This window comes from Megalops cyprinoides, chromosome 6 (genome assembly GCF_013368585.1).
Source record: "Megalops cyprinoides isolate fMegCyp1 chromosome 6, fMegCyp1.pri, whole genome shotgun sequence".
Classification (NCBI taxonomy): domain Eukaryota; kingdom Metazoa; phylum Chordata; class Actinopteri; order Elopiformes; family Megalopidae; genus Megalops; species Megalops cyprinoides.
Window position 1 is genome coordinate 31,760,957 of NC_050588.1, and position 14,778 is coordinate 31,775,734.

At 40.8% G+C, this 14,778-nt stretch overlaps 1 protein-coding gene across 3 annotated transcripts in view; it reads left to right on the plus strand.

The window, feature by feature from the left end:
* The window catches only part of gnas (GNAS complex locus), a 67,953-nt gene that overhangs the window by 46,768 nt on the left and 6,407 nt on the right, over positions 1 to 14,778 (plus strand). For all 3 annotated transcript variants that reach the window (XM_036531442.1, XM_036531445.1, XM_036531444.1), the window contains one exon: positions 297 to 394. In XM_036531442.1, the coding sequence (XP_036387335.1) occupies positions 297 to 394 (98 nt within the window). The remainder of the gene's footprint in view (positions 1 to 296; positions 395 to 14,778) is intronic.

Here is a 14,778-nt window from a genome sequence, read left to right on the forward strand (position 1 = left end):
GAAGGAAGTCTTATTTAGAAAAACATTCGATTTGGTTGCCCCACCCTGATCAGGAAAAAAAAGCCTGAATAACCTTAAAATGACCAATACAGATTGCGGGAGGTCACCATATGAGCCAATCAGAAAGGCAAAAAATTCTTTAATTCTTGGTGTTTAAAGACATTACCAGTAACCACCACCTTTCCTCTCAGCCCCTAGGTCTTGGTCTCTCAGGGAAGAGCCACAGGCGTGCAGTTCTGAAGTGTTTTCCTTGAGCACCCAGCAGTCTCTCTCTCTCTCTCTCTTATCTTTGGCAGGAATTTTATGAACACACAAAGACCCTGTGGCAGGATGAAGGGGTAAAGGCTTGCTTCGAGAGATCCAATGAGTATCAGCTGATCGACTGTGCACAGTAGTAAGTACACACTGTCACCTCCTATTCAGAGCTGGAAATTGTGTGCTGGGTATATCCCCTCAGTACTTTGGCTGGAACCTGATCAGTTCTGGGGTTGGTGGGGTGGGCAGGTCCTGTTCACTCTAACTGAACAACTTCCCTGTGAAACCCCGTGCAATTATCAAGCGACAGCAAAAATGGATATTAGATGCGTGTATTCAGGTTTATGTGAAGTGTTGTGTGTGTTTTTTGTGTACATGTTTGTGTACGAGTCTTAATGTCCGCCTGACAAGATTTTTATGAGGGAATAATAAGATCGCCTTCCTTTTCCTCTTCCCTTGTACAACTCCTCTTTCTCTATGGTCTTATCCTCCTTTTGATCTCTGCCAGTCCCGCCTCTGTTGTGAGGCGTGCTGCAGTCACATGACGCAGGAGTTCCTGTAAGGTGGGGGCTCCTCAAGAGCGGTGTCATTAGAGACTGGCGGCGTGACGATGGGCCGTATGTGGTGAAAACCCCCCTCTCTTCTCGTCTCGAACCTGATTAAAACGCCGCGATGCGAGTGGCTGGGGGAGATGGCACTGCAGTCAGACGGGGGAGAGGGGGGTTTTCTGCATTCGGGGGGGGGGGGGGGGGGGGGTCAGACTCGCCCCCCCACCACCACCACCACACACCCACCCGCCTGTGTTGTGGATCAGATGCAAGGCTGTACTGCAAGACCGGAAGTGCTCCCCCTCCCCCCACTGTGCACTTATGTAAAAGGGGAGGCAGAGAAAGAGAGGGAGAGCTATTTATAACTCAGGCTCACTGCAGAAAGAGAGAAAATGAGAGAGAGAGAGAGACTCAACTCAAAGAAGGTGTCTTTCTTTCATTGATGGAGGGATTAGTATCAAATGAGAAATGGTCCCTTTTGTGGCTTAAGAAAACCTGCAGCCCTCCCACCCTTTACCCCTTTGTATGGGTGTTTAAAAAAACACCAAAAAAAAAAAGCGTCCGGGTTGTATGCGGAGACAAAAGAGATGCTCCTGTACTGAGATACACAGTAACCGACGTTCAAAGGCAAACAGAATCCCTTCACTATGTGATGATCTCATTGTTCTGTTTGGGTTTTTTTTTTTTTTTTTGAACACACTTCCTGTCACATGGCCCCAGCATGTCCAGCATGTCGTTTGCCTCTGTGTGCATGTCCTTGTGTGTATGTGGGTGTGTAATGTTAATATTGTGTTGTGGCTGCTGTGCAGTCTTTGACTTTGAGATAGAGGCCTTATTTAGGCTGTAGCGAGGAGAAATATATTTGATCCAGCTATCAACATCCATTTTATTTATGCAGACATAATCCTACTGTTTCCAGTATACCTAAGCTATACACTAGTGTATATGATTATCAAGCAAGGTAGTGAAGTTGCTTGGATGTTTTTCCAAGGGGTTGATTGTTGATGGGTCTTCCTGTTTTTTTTTTTTTTTTTCCCCCCGTCACTGAAACTTTGTGGAGCATTGTGCCTTTATCTGGATCAGACTTAAGCGGAAATGAATATCAGTGCTTAGGATTCACCAAGGGTAAAGTCGTGGATAAGTCAGCCATGGAATCCATGTTCTTGCTGACACAACAATGTGGGAGGAGCACAGAACATCACTGCTGGCTCTGTTGTTCATGAATTAGTGTCCATTTCAAAATTAAGAAATGTAACGTCCCTGTATAGTCTTCATTTCCTTTTTCAAAGATGTGTTCATATTGATGGTTAAATCCACAAAACTTTTCTCAAGACATACAATCCCGCATTTTGGTAACCTCAATTTTTACATATTCACAATTGTTACTGATGGCTCATTATCACCAGTACATGTGTGGTTCACACAAGGTAGACCTTCAGTAAGAATGGAAATTAGTTCATGGATATGATTGTTAGTTAGTAGCTAAGGTAGGTAGTTTTAAGTTGTAGATACCATGGTAAGGTGGTGCGTGGGTGCAAATGGCTAAGCAGTATTCTGTTATACATACCATAAATGCTCTTGCCATTATTTTGATATCATTGTTACTATCATTCCAACTTTGCTGGATGGGCATTTTATTATATACACTATTCCTGAGTATGTAATCCTACACAAAAATTTGTATTTTGTTTGCCACTTTTTCACCATGGATGCTTGATACTGTTGAATGTAGTTGTAGTGTTATGCTGTATGCATTGTCCATATCTGTTGTTTACTGTTGATAGTTCTTTGATATTATGAGGAAAAAATCGGGATACCAATTACTGATGAATAATTTCTCTTTTTCTAAGTTTTGGATCTTGAAATTTGAAGTTTGTTGTTGACCTTCTGTAGAAATCTAACCTTTCGTCAACATACCCCTTTTGTAAATCAGTTGTATGTGTAATATTATATGTGTTTCCCAAAGGATAATTTGATTTGGGGAATGCTTTTCTTTCCATGGAATGTCTTTGGCAATACATACATCTAAAACATTTACCCAATGATAATCATATTCAGCTTTGAAAGTGAGAAGTTCACTTTTTTACTTAATTCAACTTAAATCAAAACATACCTCAAAGGGTCCTGTCCAAAGGAACAGCATCATCTATGTAGCATTTGTGATAGATGATATTTTGTTTATAGAAGTTCACAGTAACCAAGGGTGGTTATTTCAGAAAGTCCCAACATATAATTTCAGTAGTTTGGTGCCCTAGCAATACCCTTTATCTGCTTATACAAATCCTTATGACACTGAAACAATTTATCACCGATACAATTAGCTTACTTTACTAGAAAGGAAATGAGGTTAGGATTTTTGTCAGATTTGGTAGTCGGAGAATAGTTCAAAGCTTAAACCTCTTAGCTAAAGTGGATAATCATGTGAGTGCTATCATGTTTTTTTAGCACAAACTCAGTTTTATTTGGATTTCTCTCAGCATTTTGGAAAAGAAATTTCCCAAGATTGCCTATAACTGCATAGCAGTATGTGTATGGAAGAATATAGCGATGTACGTAATGTCAAATTTCCAACTCTTGACTGGAGTTTCTTAAACCGTCAAATTGTGTATTTTAAGTTTCATCTTATACATTCTATCAAATCCTTTTACATTCCATGTTCTACGGAAGACACAGTTTGAATCAAAAGGCAACATGGTCATTTAATTTGCTAATCAGCTACCATCGGCTATATTGTTTATGTATAAGTCATATGTTAAATATCAGCAATTCAGGCATACATTTTTGTCACGGCGGCAGTGTAGCATAGTGGTTAAGGAGCAGGACTCGTAACCGAAAGGTTGCCGGTTCGATCCCCGCTGGGACACTGCTGCTGTACCCTTGGGCAAGGTACTTAACCCACAGTTGCCTCAGTAAATATCCAGCTGTATAAATGGATAACATTGTAAAGAACTGTAACCTATGTAAGTCGCTTTGGATAAAAGCGTCTGCTAAATGAATAAATGTAAATGTCACATAATATGTTAAAAAAAACAAGCTAAATTCCGGAAATTTTTTGGATTATGGACAAGCAGTGGAATAGAAGAAAGTACAATCTGTTGATTTCCTGTCAGGCATTGCGATGCAGTCAGTTTGTTTGATTGATTCATTTTTGGATATAAACACACCTTATTTCCAGTGTATAGCCAGCAGTTGGTTGGCTGAATGTCAGACATTAGACCAAAATGATGGCATATGATTTCAACAAAGGTATTTTATTAGGTATTAGGTGTATTAGGTATTTTGTGCTTAAAATATTTTGTTTGAAACCTATGGATTTTTATGTTATTGAATATAAATTAAGTTTGATTAATTTGGTAGTTGTACCTGGTAATATGGTAGTAGATCTTCTCTAAAGCAGCGACCAAATCCCACTGTCATTTAGTGCACTAAAAGACTTGCATGCTACAGCTAACCAAGTGCATAAACTCGTTGCATTCCTCAGTATTTTAATTATATTCTGTTGATATGTCAAAAACATTCAATATTTTTCTGCGTCAAGATAGTGACTATGGCAACAATGAGGTATTAAGAATAACAAGTTTCAAGTAAGAATGTAGCAATGTGTAGTTTGTGCTTGTATAGTGGTATTTTGGTAAGCAAAATAAAAATTCTGCAAGGTCACATTTATCCAGAGTTGTATTCTGCCAAGTAATAGTTTTTAATGGGTATAGTGGAGGGCTCTGGTACATTTCTTAAAATTACTGTTGCAGGTCCATGCATGAACCTATGATAAAATGGCACTGTTGGCCATGTTGGCCTCGGAAGTTCTTAGCTTATGTCAGCCAGCTGTATGCAGCGTAATAGTGGGATAGCAAAAGAAATAAACTGCAAAAAGAAACTTTTACCTTTGGACAGCTATTGTATGTAATATACATTTGAAATTTCTCCTAAAATATTTAAAAGCACAATTTATCAGAATAGCTTTTAAACTCAGTATCATTTTATTTCTGTGATATAGTAGCTACATATTTCCAAATACAGTTCAGGCTAGTTTGCAGATCTGGCAGTTATCACAAAATATTTTGTTTGTGTGTGGAAATAACACAACATTGTTCCCATTAGGGATTTTAAGGTATTCTGTGTTTATTTGGTACATGGAAAGACTACTACACTATATTTACAGGGAAAGAGCAGCATTGTGTCAATAAATATGTAATTTATTTTTTTACATAAGGCAATATATATTTAGAAACACTTTGGGTAAATGGGGTTTTATTTTTGAAAATATGTGTTTTCAATCTGTTTTGTTAGTGTTAGTCTGTTTTGATTTTAAACCGCATTCATCTGGAAGATGATTTGCACCATGTCAGTCTTCTCACAATGTCTCCTGCACTAGATGCTTACAGTTGTTGATTCAGTGATACAAAATTTTATGCGATTCTGTATGAAAACATATTGTAAAAATCGAGCAACGTTTCACTGCATTAAAAACAAAACAAGCAGCAACTTACAGGAGTGTGTGCATGCATTTCTGAGGTCTGTATTTATCCAGTAAAATCATTCATATGAAGACACAAACTTTCTAAGGAAGTTAGCGTAACGTAGCCTGTTGGGGAGTGGTGTGGCACAGTCACACAGTGGTGTAGTGGTGTAGTTATCCGTTAACCGTAAGAAATTGAGGCAAAACTCGTATAACCTGATTAAATGCTTGTTTGCATGTGGAGGGAAGTATGTTACAGGTACTAGCGTGACAAAACAATCCGCCAGATTGTTTTGTCAAAAAAGCAAGGCTTGTGTTACAATTTTGCCTCTCATACGCACCCAATATTTCCCTTGTGTAACGAATTATAAAATTTTCTGAGCTAATAATTTTACAGCTAATAATAATATTTAAAGCCCCCCCCCCCCCCCCCCCACACACACACACACACACACACACACACACACACACACACACACACACACACACACCATTAATACTGCGGAGCAAGGCATGCACCCATACACGGGGTTTCCTGGGCTACAATTCGCTGTGTCAAAAGACGGGCGAAACGGGTGATGGCAGGACCTGGCTGCGGAACGGGAGTGTTTGAAGTATAAACTGAGGAGAATTCCAGAGGAGGTGGCGAAGGAGAGGCAGGGGGAGCCGCCGCCGCCGTTGTGCAGGAGCACTCTCCAGGCGTGCTGTGGAAATGCAGAGGAAATGGAGCCCTAGCACGGCGGCTCTCTCCCACAGTTACGCACTCCTCTGCAGCCCCGCTGCCATTGTGCATTTGTGCGCCGATAACCATAATGTGACATTGCCAGCCCCGCACACGTAGCCGTTGCTATCTCCCTCTTTGTCTCCCCCCCCCCCCCCCCCCCCCCCCAATCATTCTCCCTTTTGTGCTTTCTCTCTTTCTCTCTCTCCTGCTCTCTCTCTCGCTCGCTCGCTCGCTCTCTCTCTCTCTCTCTCCCCTCCACTCTGTGCTAGTGTCTCTGCAGTGACAGAAAATGGCTGGGACTGAGTCACTGAGTCATCACATGGGAAGGGAGGGAGAGGGAGAGGGAGAGGGAGATTTCACTGGAAATGGGGTGAAGGAAAAGAGAGAGAGAGGGAGAGAGACAGAGAGAGAGAGAGAGAGAGGAGCACTTTTCATGCTGTGAGGCCTGGTTTTAACATCTGCGTGTCTGTGTCGATGCGTGTGTGTTAAAGCAAGAAATGTTTGTTGACATGTGACTGCAGTATTAATTTTTGACCCATCGTCACAGCGCTGGTCTACCTTGAGGACAAGCATCAGTGATAGAATTGTTTTAAAATTCACCCACTTTGGTTGTTATTTGGGGGTTTTTAACGCTCATGCAGTGCTGTGTATGTGCAAGTTGGGGAGTTGCCTCTCCCTCCCTCTATCTCTCCCCCTCTCATTCTGGGCTGGGTCTGGGTTTTTTTTGCTTCGCCCTCTCTCTTGGCTGGCCCCTCTCTCCCATTCCCTCCCCCCTTCTCTCCATGCTTCTCTCTTTCTCTCGCTCTGTGTCTGTCTCTCCCTCTCCCTCTCTCTCTCCCTGGCCCCACTCCAGTCACACAAGATTTGGAGCTGATAGTCTATTTATAGCGCCTGTGGTTCTGTCGCCATGGCAACCGAGCTGGAGGCCAGGGCGCCAGGGAGCTATTTTTGGAGCTGCTCTGTAATGTCAGACACAGCTCTCTCTCTCTCTCTCCCTCTCTCTCTGTCTCCCTTTCTTTCTATCTCCTTCTCTTCAATGTTAGAGGGACTTCGGGGTGGGGTGGGGGCTTGGGGGGGGGGGGTGGTTAAAGGCATGTGCACTGGAAGAGTTACTGTTGTCTGTTGTTACGTGCTCACTGTGTGTGCTTTAGTGGAGTTCACATAACACACTTTTTCTTGCCCACTGATTTTTGAATATCCCCCCCCTCCGTTATTTATCAGAGTTGGAGCATGAATTTCTTTCACATGCTGTCAAATTTTGAATTAAATTTTGCATAAAATTACACAGGCTTGAAGTAGAGGTTTCGAAATCAGTAGAACCACGGTGGATGCCATTGTCTGAAGTGGATGCCATTGTACCGCAATTGTCTTTAAAATGCAAAATGACATAAGTAATAATATATAAATATAAATAATAAATAAACAGAAATACTGGAGGGTGTCTGCTATGATGGTGCATTATGGAGAGTCAGCATGCATGCTGTTAACAAATTGTAGTGGCCATGAATTTTCACTCATTTGTTTTTCCTCTTTTCCCTTCCTCCTAGTAGTTACTACTTCCCTCCCAGCCATATATGGTGCTATAACATTGATAGCCCAGAAAAGTTTATTTAAGTTCCATTTATGGGGAAATTCAATCCTCCTGCTTTGCACGTGTCCTTAACTTTGACACACCGACGTAAACAAGTGTTTCGTTTTTAGAAAATATTGTGAGTTTGGCAGTCATTAAAACCAAAGAAGAACTACATCAAAAAGTAAAACTTGCGTAAAGATTTTGAAAAGTTGAAAAGTGATGGGAAAAACTGTAGCGCGCCTAGATTGAATCCAGGCCTTAGTGAGTATGCCTGACCCCACTGTCCCCCCAGCCACATGGTACATATATGGACCTGCATCCAGACTGAAGCCTGTCTATTGTCTATAAACAAACGGCAGTAGCCTGGCCATTACAGGGGTGGCATTGTAGCATAGTCGTAAGGAGCAACCGAAAGGTTATTGGTTCGATTCCCCGCTGAGGCACTGCTGCTATACCCCTGGGCAGGGTACTTAACCCCCAAGTTGCCTCAGTAAAATGTCCAGCTGTATAAATGGTTAAGATGTAAAAATTGTAACCTGTGTAACTTGCTCTGGATAAGAACGTCCGCTGAATGAGAATAAAATAATAATGTAATGTAAACTAGAGTACACGCTTGTTTCCTTTGATTTTTTTTTTTTTTACAGATTTATTTAAGTCTGCTTGGCTTTTTGCTAGAACCCCCTTTTGAATCCTCCCACTGTGGTCATTACCAATCTTGCGTGAGAAAACAAAAATCCTCATCCAGTTTGATTTACGGTGCATATGGCAATAATTGCAACACGCTTATAAAATCAGAAACGGAGAATGCTGTGTTACTCAATTCCAGGTCACATCTGAATTTGAGTTGTAGTCACATGTGTTGCTAAATTTGGAAATCCATCCTATAAAATTTATTTGATACAAACTAATGCGAACATTTATTGTGGCCCGTTAAAATAACGCATGCATTTTAACGCACTAGCAGAACACTGTAGACAGAATGTGGGACAAGGTCCTTAGACCTAATTTTAGAAATTCCAAAACATACTTTCATTTCTTGTTTAATCATAGCCTGATCCCCTTTTAAGTTTAAATGCAGTGGCTCTGTGGAGAATCTGTGCCATTCAGACAGAATTTTTCCTCAATCATGGTATTAAAATTTTGTTTAGAAATGATCTACAAGACTTTGTGGAAATCACGTAGCAAATGTTTTCCTTCAAATTGTGGCCTTTTCCTCTCTGTGTATCTTTTCCCCCAAATTGCCACAGTATAATTTTACTTTTTTTGGGAAAGAAGTCGTTTTTATTCAATAGTTGCCTGTTAGTACAGCAGTTGCAATATGCTTTTGCCGTTTTGCACTTTCACCGCTGTCATTTCTACTGGATTTTGATATCTTAGTACTTTAAGAGGCTTAAGGCACATAAAAACAGTAAACATGTGTAATCTCTCAGAATAAGCCAATAAACAATGATAGCTGTAATTATTTAACGGATGGAAGATGAGGGCAGCAAAGTCCTGCTTAATGTCTAAAATAACTTTCTGGTAACATCCATTTATATGGACCTCTTTAATATTAACCGAAAAGAACAACTTTGTGTCAAATAAATGATGTCATTCTGTCGAAGGTTATTTATAGCTCCGATTACGATAACTAGAAATAGATTACAATTGAAGCATACAACAGAAAACTTTGAAGGCCAGATAAACAACAGACAGCCCCCCACACCACCATCACCACCACCACCAAATTAAATAAACACACGTCTAGCAAAAATAGCAAGTCGCAATATAAATCATGCCAAAGCTCAGACGCTTAAAAGGTACAGAAGCACTGCCAATACAGACACAAACCCTTCCTACACCTGCTTCTTGCAAGACAACCTAACAGCAGTTAATTTGGCAGAGAAATTACATGACATGGAGAATGGTAGTGAAGTCTGGAACATTTTACTAATTTTTTTTAGTCCATTTGAAGTGTACACTTTGATACTGATGCGTAGCTTCTGTCGTAAAACTTCAGCTTAATATCTGCACATGTCACGGTCTTTACTGTGACCACAAAGTGCAAACATGTCTTTGTTATTGTTTTTAGTTATTTAGTTATGCAAAAAGGGTTTCAGGATACTTTTACTGTAAGTGAAGTCCACAGAACACAGCCATGCACCATAGACCATTGTAATACTTGGTATACACATAACATGGATCAATAAGAATTACATACAAATCTGCGTGTGAATGCAATATAATTGTTAATGAATAATTATGCCATTTATGTACTATGATGGCAAGTAACTCAGTATCTGTTCATTACCTCAAACTTACGATGTAAGCAAGTAAATGAATACTAAGTGTATGGTTCTTTTTATTAACTGTTTATGACATCAGTCTTGTTTGTTCTTGTTTGTTGTTTATGTGTATGTCATTGCAGTCCAGATTATGAAGAGAGAATGAATATTATTTCAAGCCAGTTCCTTTACATCCAGACATATATATCATTTCTTTTAAACCTGACACAGATTTTGAGTACGATGTGTCATGGTCACTCAATCAGATTTATTTTACTGTAGCCGTCTTCAGAATGGAATTCCAACAGAGCACTCTCCAGATCACAGCAACAAAAGTGACTGCAAAAATTAAATGAAGTAATTAAACAGTTGTCCTGCCAAGATCTTGTGATCAGGTTATGCAGACTTTATTGGAAGCAGAGGTACTCGTAGGAGAGATTAAGGTAGCCCCAGACGTGATGCTTAGCGTGATGGTGCTTAGAGTATGTTGATATGTGGCGCAGGCTATCTCCAAGATGTTGAATGTTATTCTAAGGTGAGTTGGGGTGCAGGTCCTGTTCATTTCAGATAAATCCAATGAAACATTTTTTTTGTTAATTTACAGCTTAGGTGCATTTACTTGGAGGAGGTTATTAACCTTGTTTTTCATTGATCAGACTGATAAAGCCTTAACTTTATTATTTAAATATATTTAAATATATATTATATTTAAATTTATAATAATGAAAATCAAGTATGCATTATATAGAATTGCTGCATGTTGCATTTTTTAAACGTCACTATTTAGGAGGCTGCAAATATTCTCCCTCTGTGATGAAATCCACATAATTCCTATCAAGTAAAGTAAAATTGTATTGTATAAAAAAGCATGAGTCTACAATTGCGTTGGAGTGTGTGAACATAGAAGCCTATGCACTAAGTAAAATTTAAGTGGAAATTAAAAGTGACAATAACAAGCACAACTATTAAAAAATTCATAATAAAATATAACAGTATTTATGGAATGCCCATGAATGGTAAGCTGTTTTTCTACATTACCAACAATGTAATGCTGGCTACCATGCAGTTTGATGGTCTGTAATTGATGAAGAGAAAATAATGGTTAGTCAAACAGCTAGCTGGATATAGCAGACTTGCACACATGGCTGACCTTGCACTTATAGCTGTGGGGATACACCTGCTCATCATTTGCTACACTTGATAGCAAACTATCTGCATTCGACATGTGGGTGTGCCAACCGTATTTCACACTCACAGGTGCAAGTTGATCCCTTTCAATGTCTGCAGACAAACCTGCCATAATTATTATGAGTGCGAAACTGCTGTTCTTCCTCATTCTGCATGAAAAATATGAATACCCACTGGCCCTCTCAAAAAATGCTTATAAAACTAAAGCTTCATATGGGACATATTGTTTGAGAAAATAATATTATTACAGATGTAAAAATTACAGAAAAGCTGTGAATTTTCCAAACATCTATTTTTTTTAATTCTCAAGTTTTATTGATTGACAGACCATTTTTTCTATTTTTTCCTCCTTTTCCACCCTGACTTTAGAATAGCTAATAGCTTGGAATAGCTGTGTATTAAGCTTGATCATCCTCTACAGTCATACAGTAGAATTGGAGTGCAATGTGTGGAGTCCTGTGATACAATTGTCCATAGCCACAGTTTTTCATACTAGGTACATTATAATGCATTATAATGCACTACAGGAATGCGACTGCCGATTGAAGGATAGGCACATCTTTCGCCGATGTCACCTGGGAAACTTACAGATGCCTCACAAATCGCTAGTGGGTACTTTTAGTGGTTGTGGTATGGCAAAGATCATGGCCGACACAATCCCACCCTGTCACAGTGGAAGAGACCCAGTTATGTCATACCAAAACTCAAATGTACAATGTCTTGGCCTATAGGGTTCAGTCAGCACTCAGAGTGAGCACTTTTACTGACTGCGCCTCTTGGAAGTGCTCCGGCAGATCATTTAATCACCTAGTTTGTACACAATAAAAAAATCTGAAAGCATAGCTACAACTCCCTCGATGTAGTTAATTATTTACAGAGACAATTATGTGCACAGAGGCAATGCACAAGAGATTGTCTGAATATCATTAGAGGTAGCTATGTAGCAAGCTAACTCGAGAAGCCCCTTGGGTGCAGCAAGGCTGTAAGTTGCGATCACTTGCAAGCTTTGATTCCAGCAATTTAGGTAGCGTGCAGCTAGCTGACGTTGCTATCTGTATCTTGCTGCCTAACTGACTGAGCCACATGTAAAGTCAGCTCTAGCTTTCTGCCATTTCACTCACATCTCTAGTGCCCTTGATCCCCTCAGCCAAACATCAAAGGTGATGTTAGGGGCACAGTGAAGTTACTGTTTATTGGCAAGTGACGTTTATTGTCATTGTCTGGGGGTGCCGTGTCAACAGATCAGGGCAAGATTTTGCATTAGCTTTGACATGTGGCTTTCCACGGAGTGTCCCTGTGTCAGACCTGTGTTTGGAGAGTATCTTTCCGTCCTGTCCCTTAGGGCCTGTAATCTAGGTAATGTAGTTGCCTTAATAAGATGAATCCATAGGAAGGCTATCGTCAGCTTTACAGTTCTAATGTGCTATTGAGGATTGGGGAAAAAAAAAAAAAGACTGCCTGTTTGCTCTGGTAGCAGTTGTAGGGATCCTTCAGTTTTTTTGATGAGATAGTGGACTTGTGAACTGAAAGACCCCATTGGATGAAAGAAAAATGCAGTGCTTGCAGCTGTGACTAAGGAGGCTTGCTAAGGAGACGGTTTCTCAGCTGCACTCGGGGGGGGGCGGGCGGATGAAACTAACATGGCAGCAGTTTCTTGTGTGCTTTTCCTACTGCTTCTTCTCAGCGTTCTTAGTTTCTGCGCAGGTTTAGTTTTTCAGTAGCTCTCTGTTACTCTCCGCGTGGTGCTCCCAATCGTAAGAGACGCATGGAAGCAGGCCCTTGTGGCTTAATTTTTCCCCATGCTCCTCCAAGTCTCTGCACACATACTTACAAACCTACAGTGTGGCTGACCACTGGTTCTCAGCGAAGCAAGGAAGGGATCTGCTCCTCTTGGGCCCGCGCACATAGCCCGGCCTGTTTGGCTTTTTTTGTTTAGATGAGCATGAGGAAGATGGACTTGGCTCCATCCTTGTTTAGCACTTCACTGTTCATCCCCCCCTTTGAGGTCATGTGAAGTATTTGTTGTAGGATACGGAAGAAGAGACCATGTAGCCTTTCCTTGAAGAGATGGACTAGAACATGTGAGATGCACGACGACGCTGTAAACGCACGTCAAGAAGTCCTGTGCTTTGGTGGTCATGGTTACCATGGCATTTCTCAACAGCCGCTTAATGGCCATTCCAAAGATGGCTGCTGTTTTGCCAGTGTGGACAGTGAAGTCTGCATAGAATGACAGTCTGTTTCCTTGTCCTGAATGTACAGTAGTTAGCAGAGTATTTCAAGACCACAGCTTTTTTTGGTGCTAGCAAAGACATTTTGGAAGGGTCAGAGTACTTTGATCCATCAGTGCATCACCTGCTTTTTGAGATGTGATCAGTGAGATGTTGGTGACAAGTACCACGGTGTCATTTCACCTTATTCAGTAAATCACAAGTGAATCAGGTGGATAAGGCAGCAACCAGACTTTGTGTCAAAGTGTATACCTTCTGATGCACACCTGAAGGAGTGGGGAGAAAACGCATGGCTGGGTATTCCACCTGGGATCACCATTGGGGATCTCAAAGGCTTGTCATGAGGGCCCATCAAAATGGATGGTGCCTTTTATTAGATCATAGCCTAAGCATATGAAGTGCAACAGAAATGGAGGGCATGTCTGAAGAATTATGAAGAATCCTCTGCTGCTCAAGTTGGATGCCTCTGAGGGCTGATAAAGGCAAAGTGGCTGGTTTTCTCTGCACTTTTCTTTGTTGGCCTGGTAGGAAACTATGTCAGTGGGCCTAGCGGTGCATTGTTGTGGGACCCCTTTGTTTAATTAGGGGCCTGAGAAGAGTAGCAGATTTTGTTCCCATTTTTTTTTGTATTCAACTACAGCACTTACCAAGAAAAACATTTTGACAGACATCTCTTAAAGATCAGCGTGTGACAGTTCTGCATCACAGGAAATACTCAGAAGCTCAGTCCATTTTTCCCCTTCCTGCCGGTAACCCTGTTTTCAATTTTGGAAAATTCCAATGGGCTGCTTTTTCAGCACACGTACGTCTTTCTAAAAATACCACTGAAACATAAGACTTACTCAACTCTCGATCATTCATGAGAGCATTAACCAGTAAGGGTGTTTAACGTGACACTGCCAATATCTGTGTGCATGCGCAGTTCACCTTCATTCAAGTGTACAAATATACTGTGAATAGTACCTACCGTCAGACCACTATGAATAGTAATGGCGTTGAGCCTGGGTATCGGTTACTAATGGATGGCGCTATTGTACTGCGTGTGCAGGGCCTGACAGGCGGCTAGAGTGATGTTGAGAGTGATGTGGAGGAGCAAGGGGTGGGGGGGGGGGGGGGGGGGTGGGGAGGTAGGACTGATGATCCCAGAGCAGCATATTTTGCATGACACTGCTCTCGTCTGCTTTGAGACTCAAGTCTCAATTATCTGGAGCAGCAAGAAGGAGAAAGGAGACTCAGTCCAGGAGATACACAGTCATAAAGGATTGTTTTTTTTATTTATTTTTTTTTTTATTTGGGTAACTTGTAGCTAACCTTTAACCAGTGCATCCCTGTGAGTCACAACTGGAGCTAGCTCGCTTATGTGACACAGTTTTGTCATTATTTGGTTAGATACAGTTAGCCAATGATATGAAATATTTTCAAAAATTATTAAAGGCAGGTTTGTGTCAAGTTGTTATCAGCTAGCAAAGGAACAGCTAGTGATATAGCTAAGTGATATTTTTATTGTAGTTGTTAGGTAGCTGCTGTGTTAGCTAT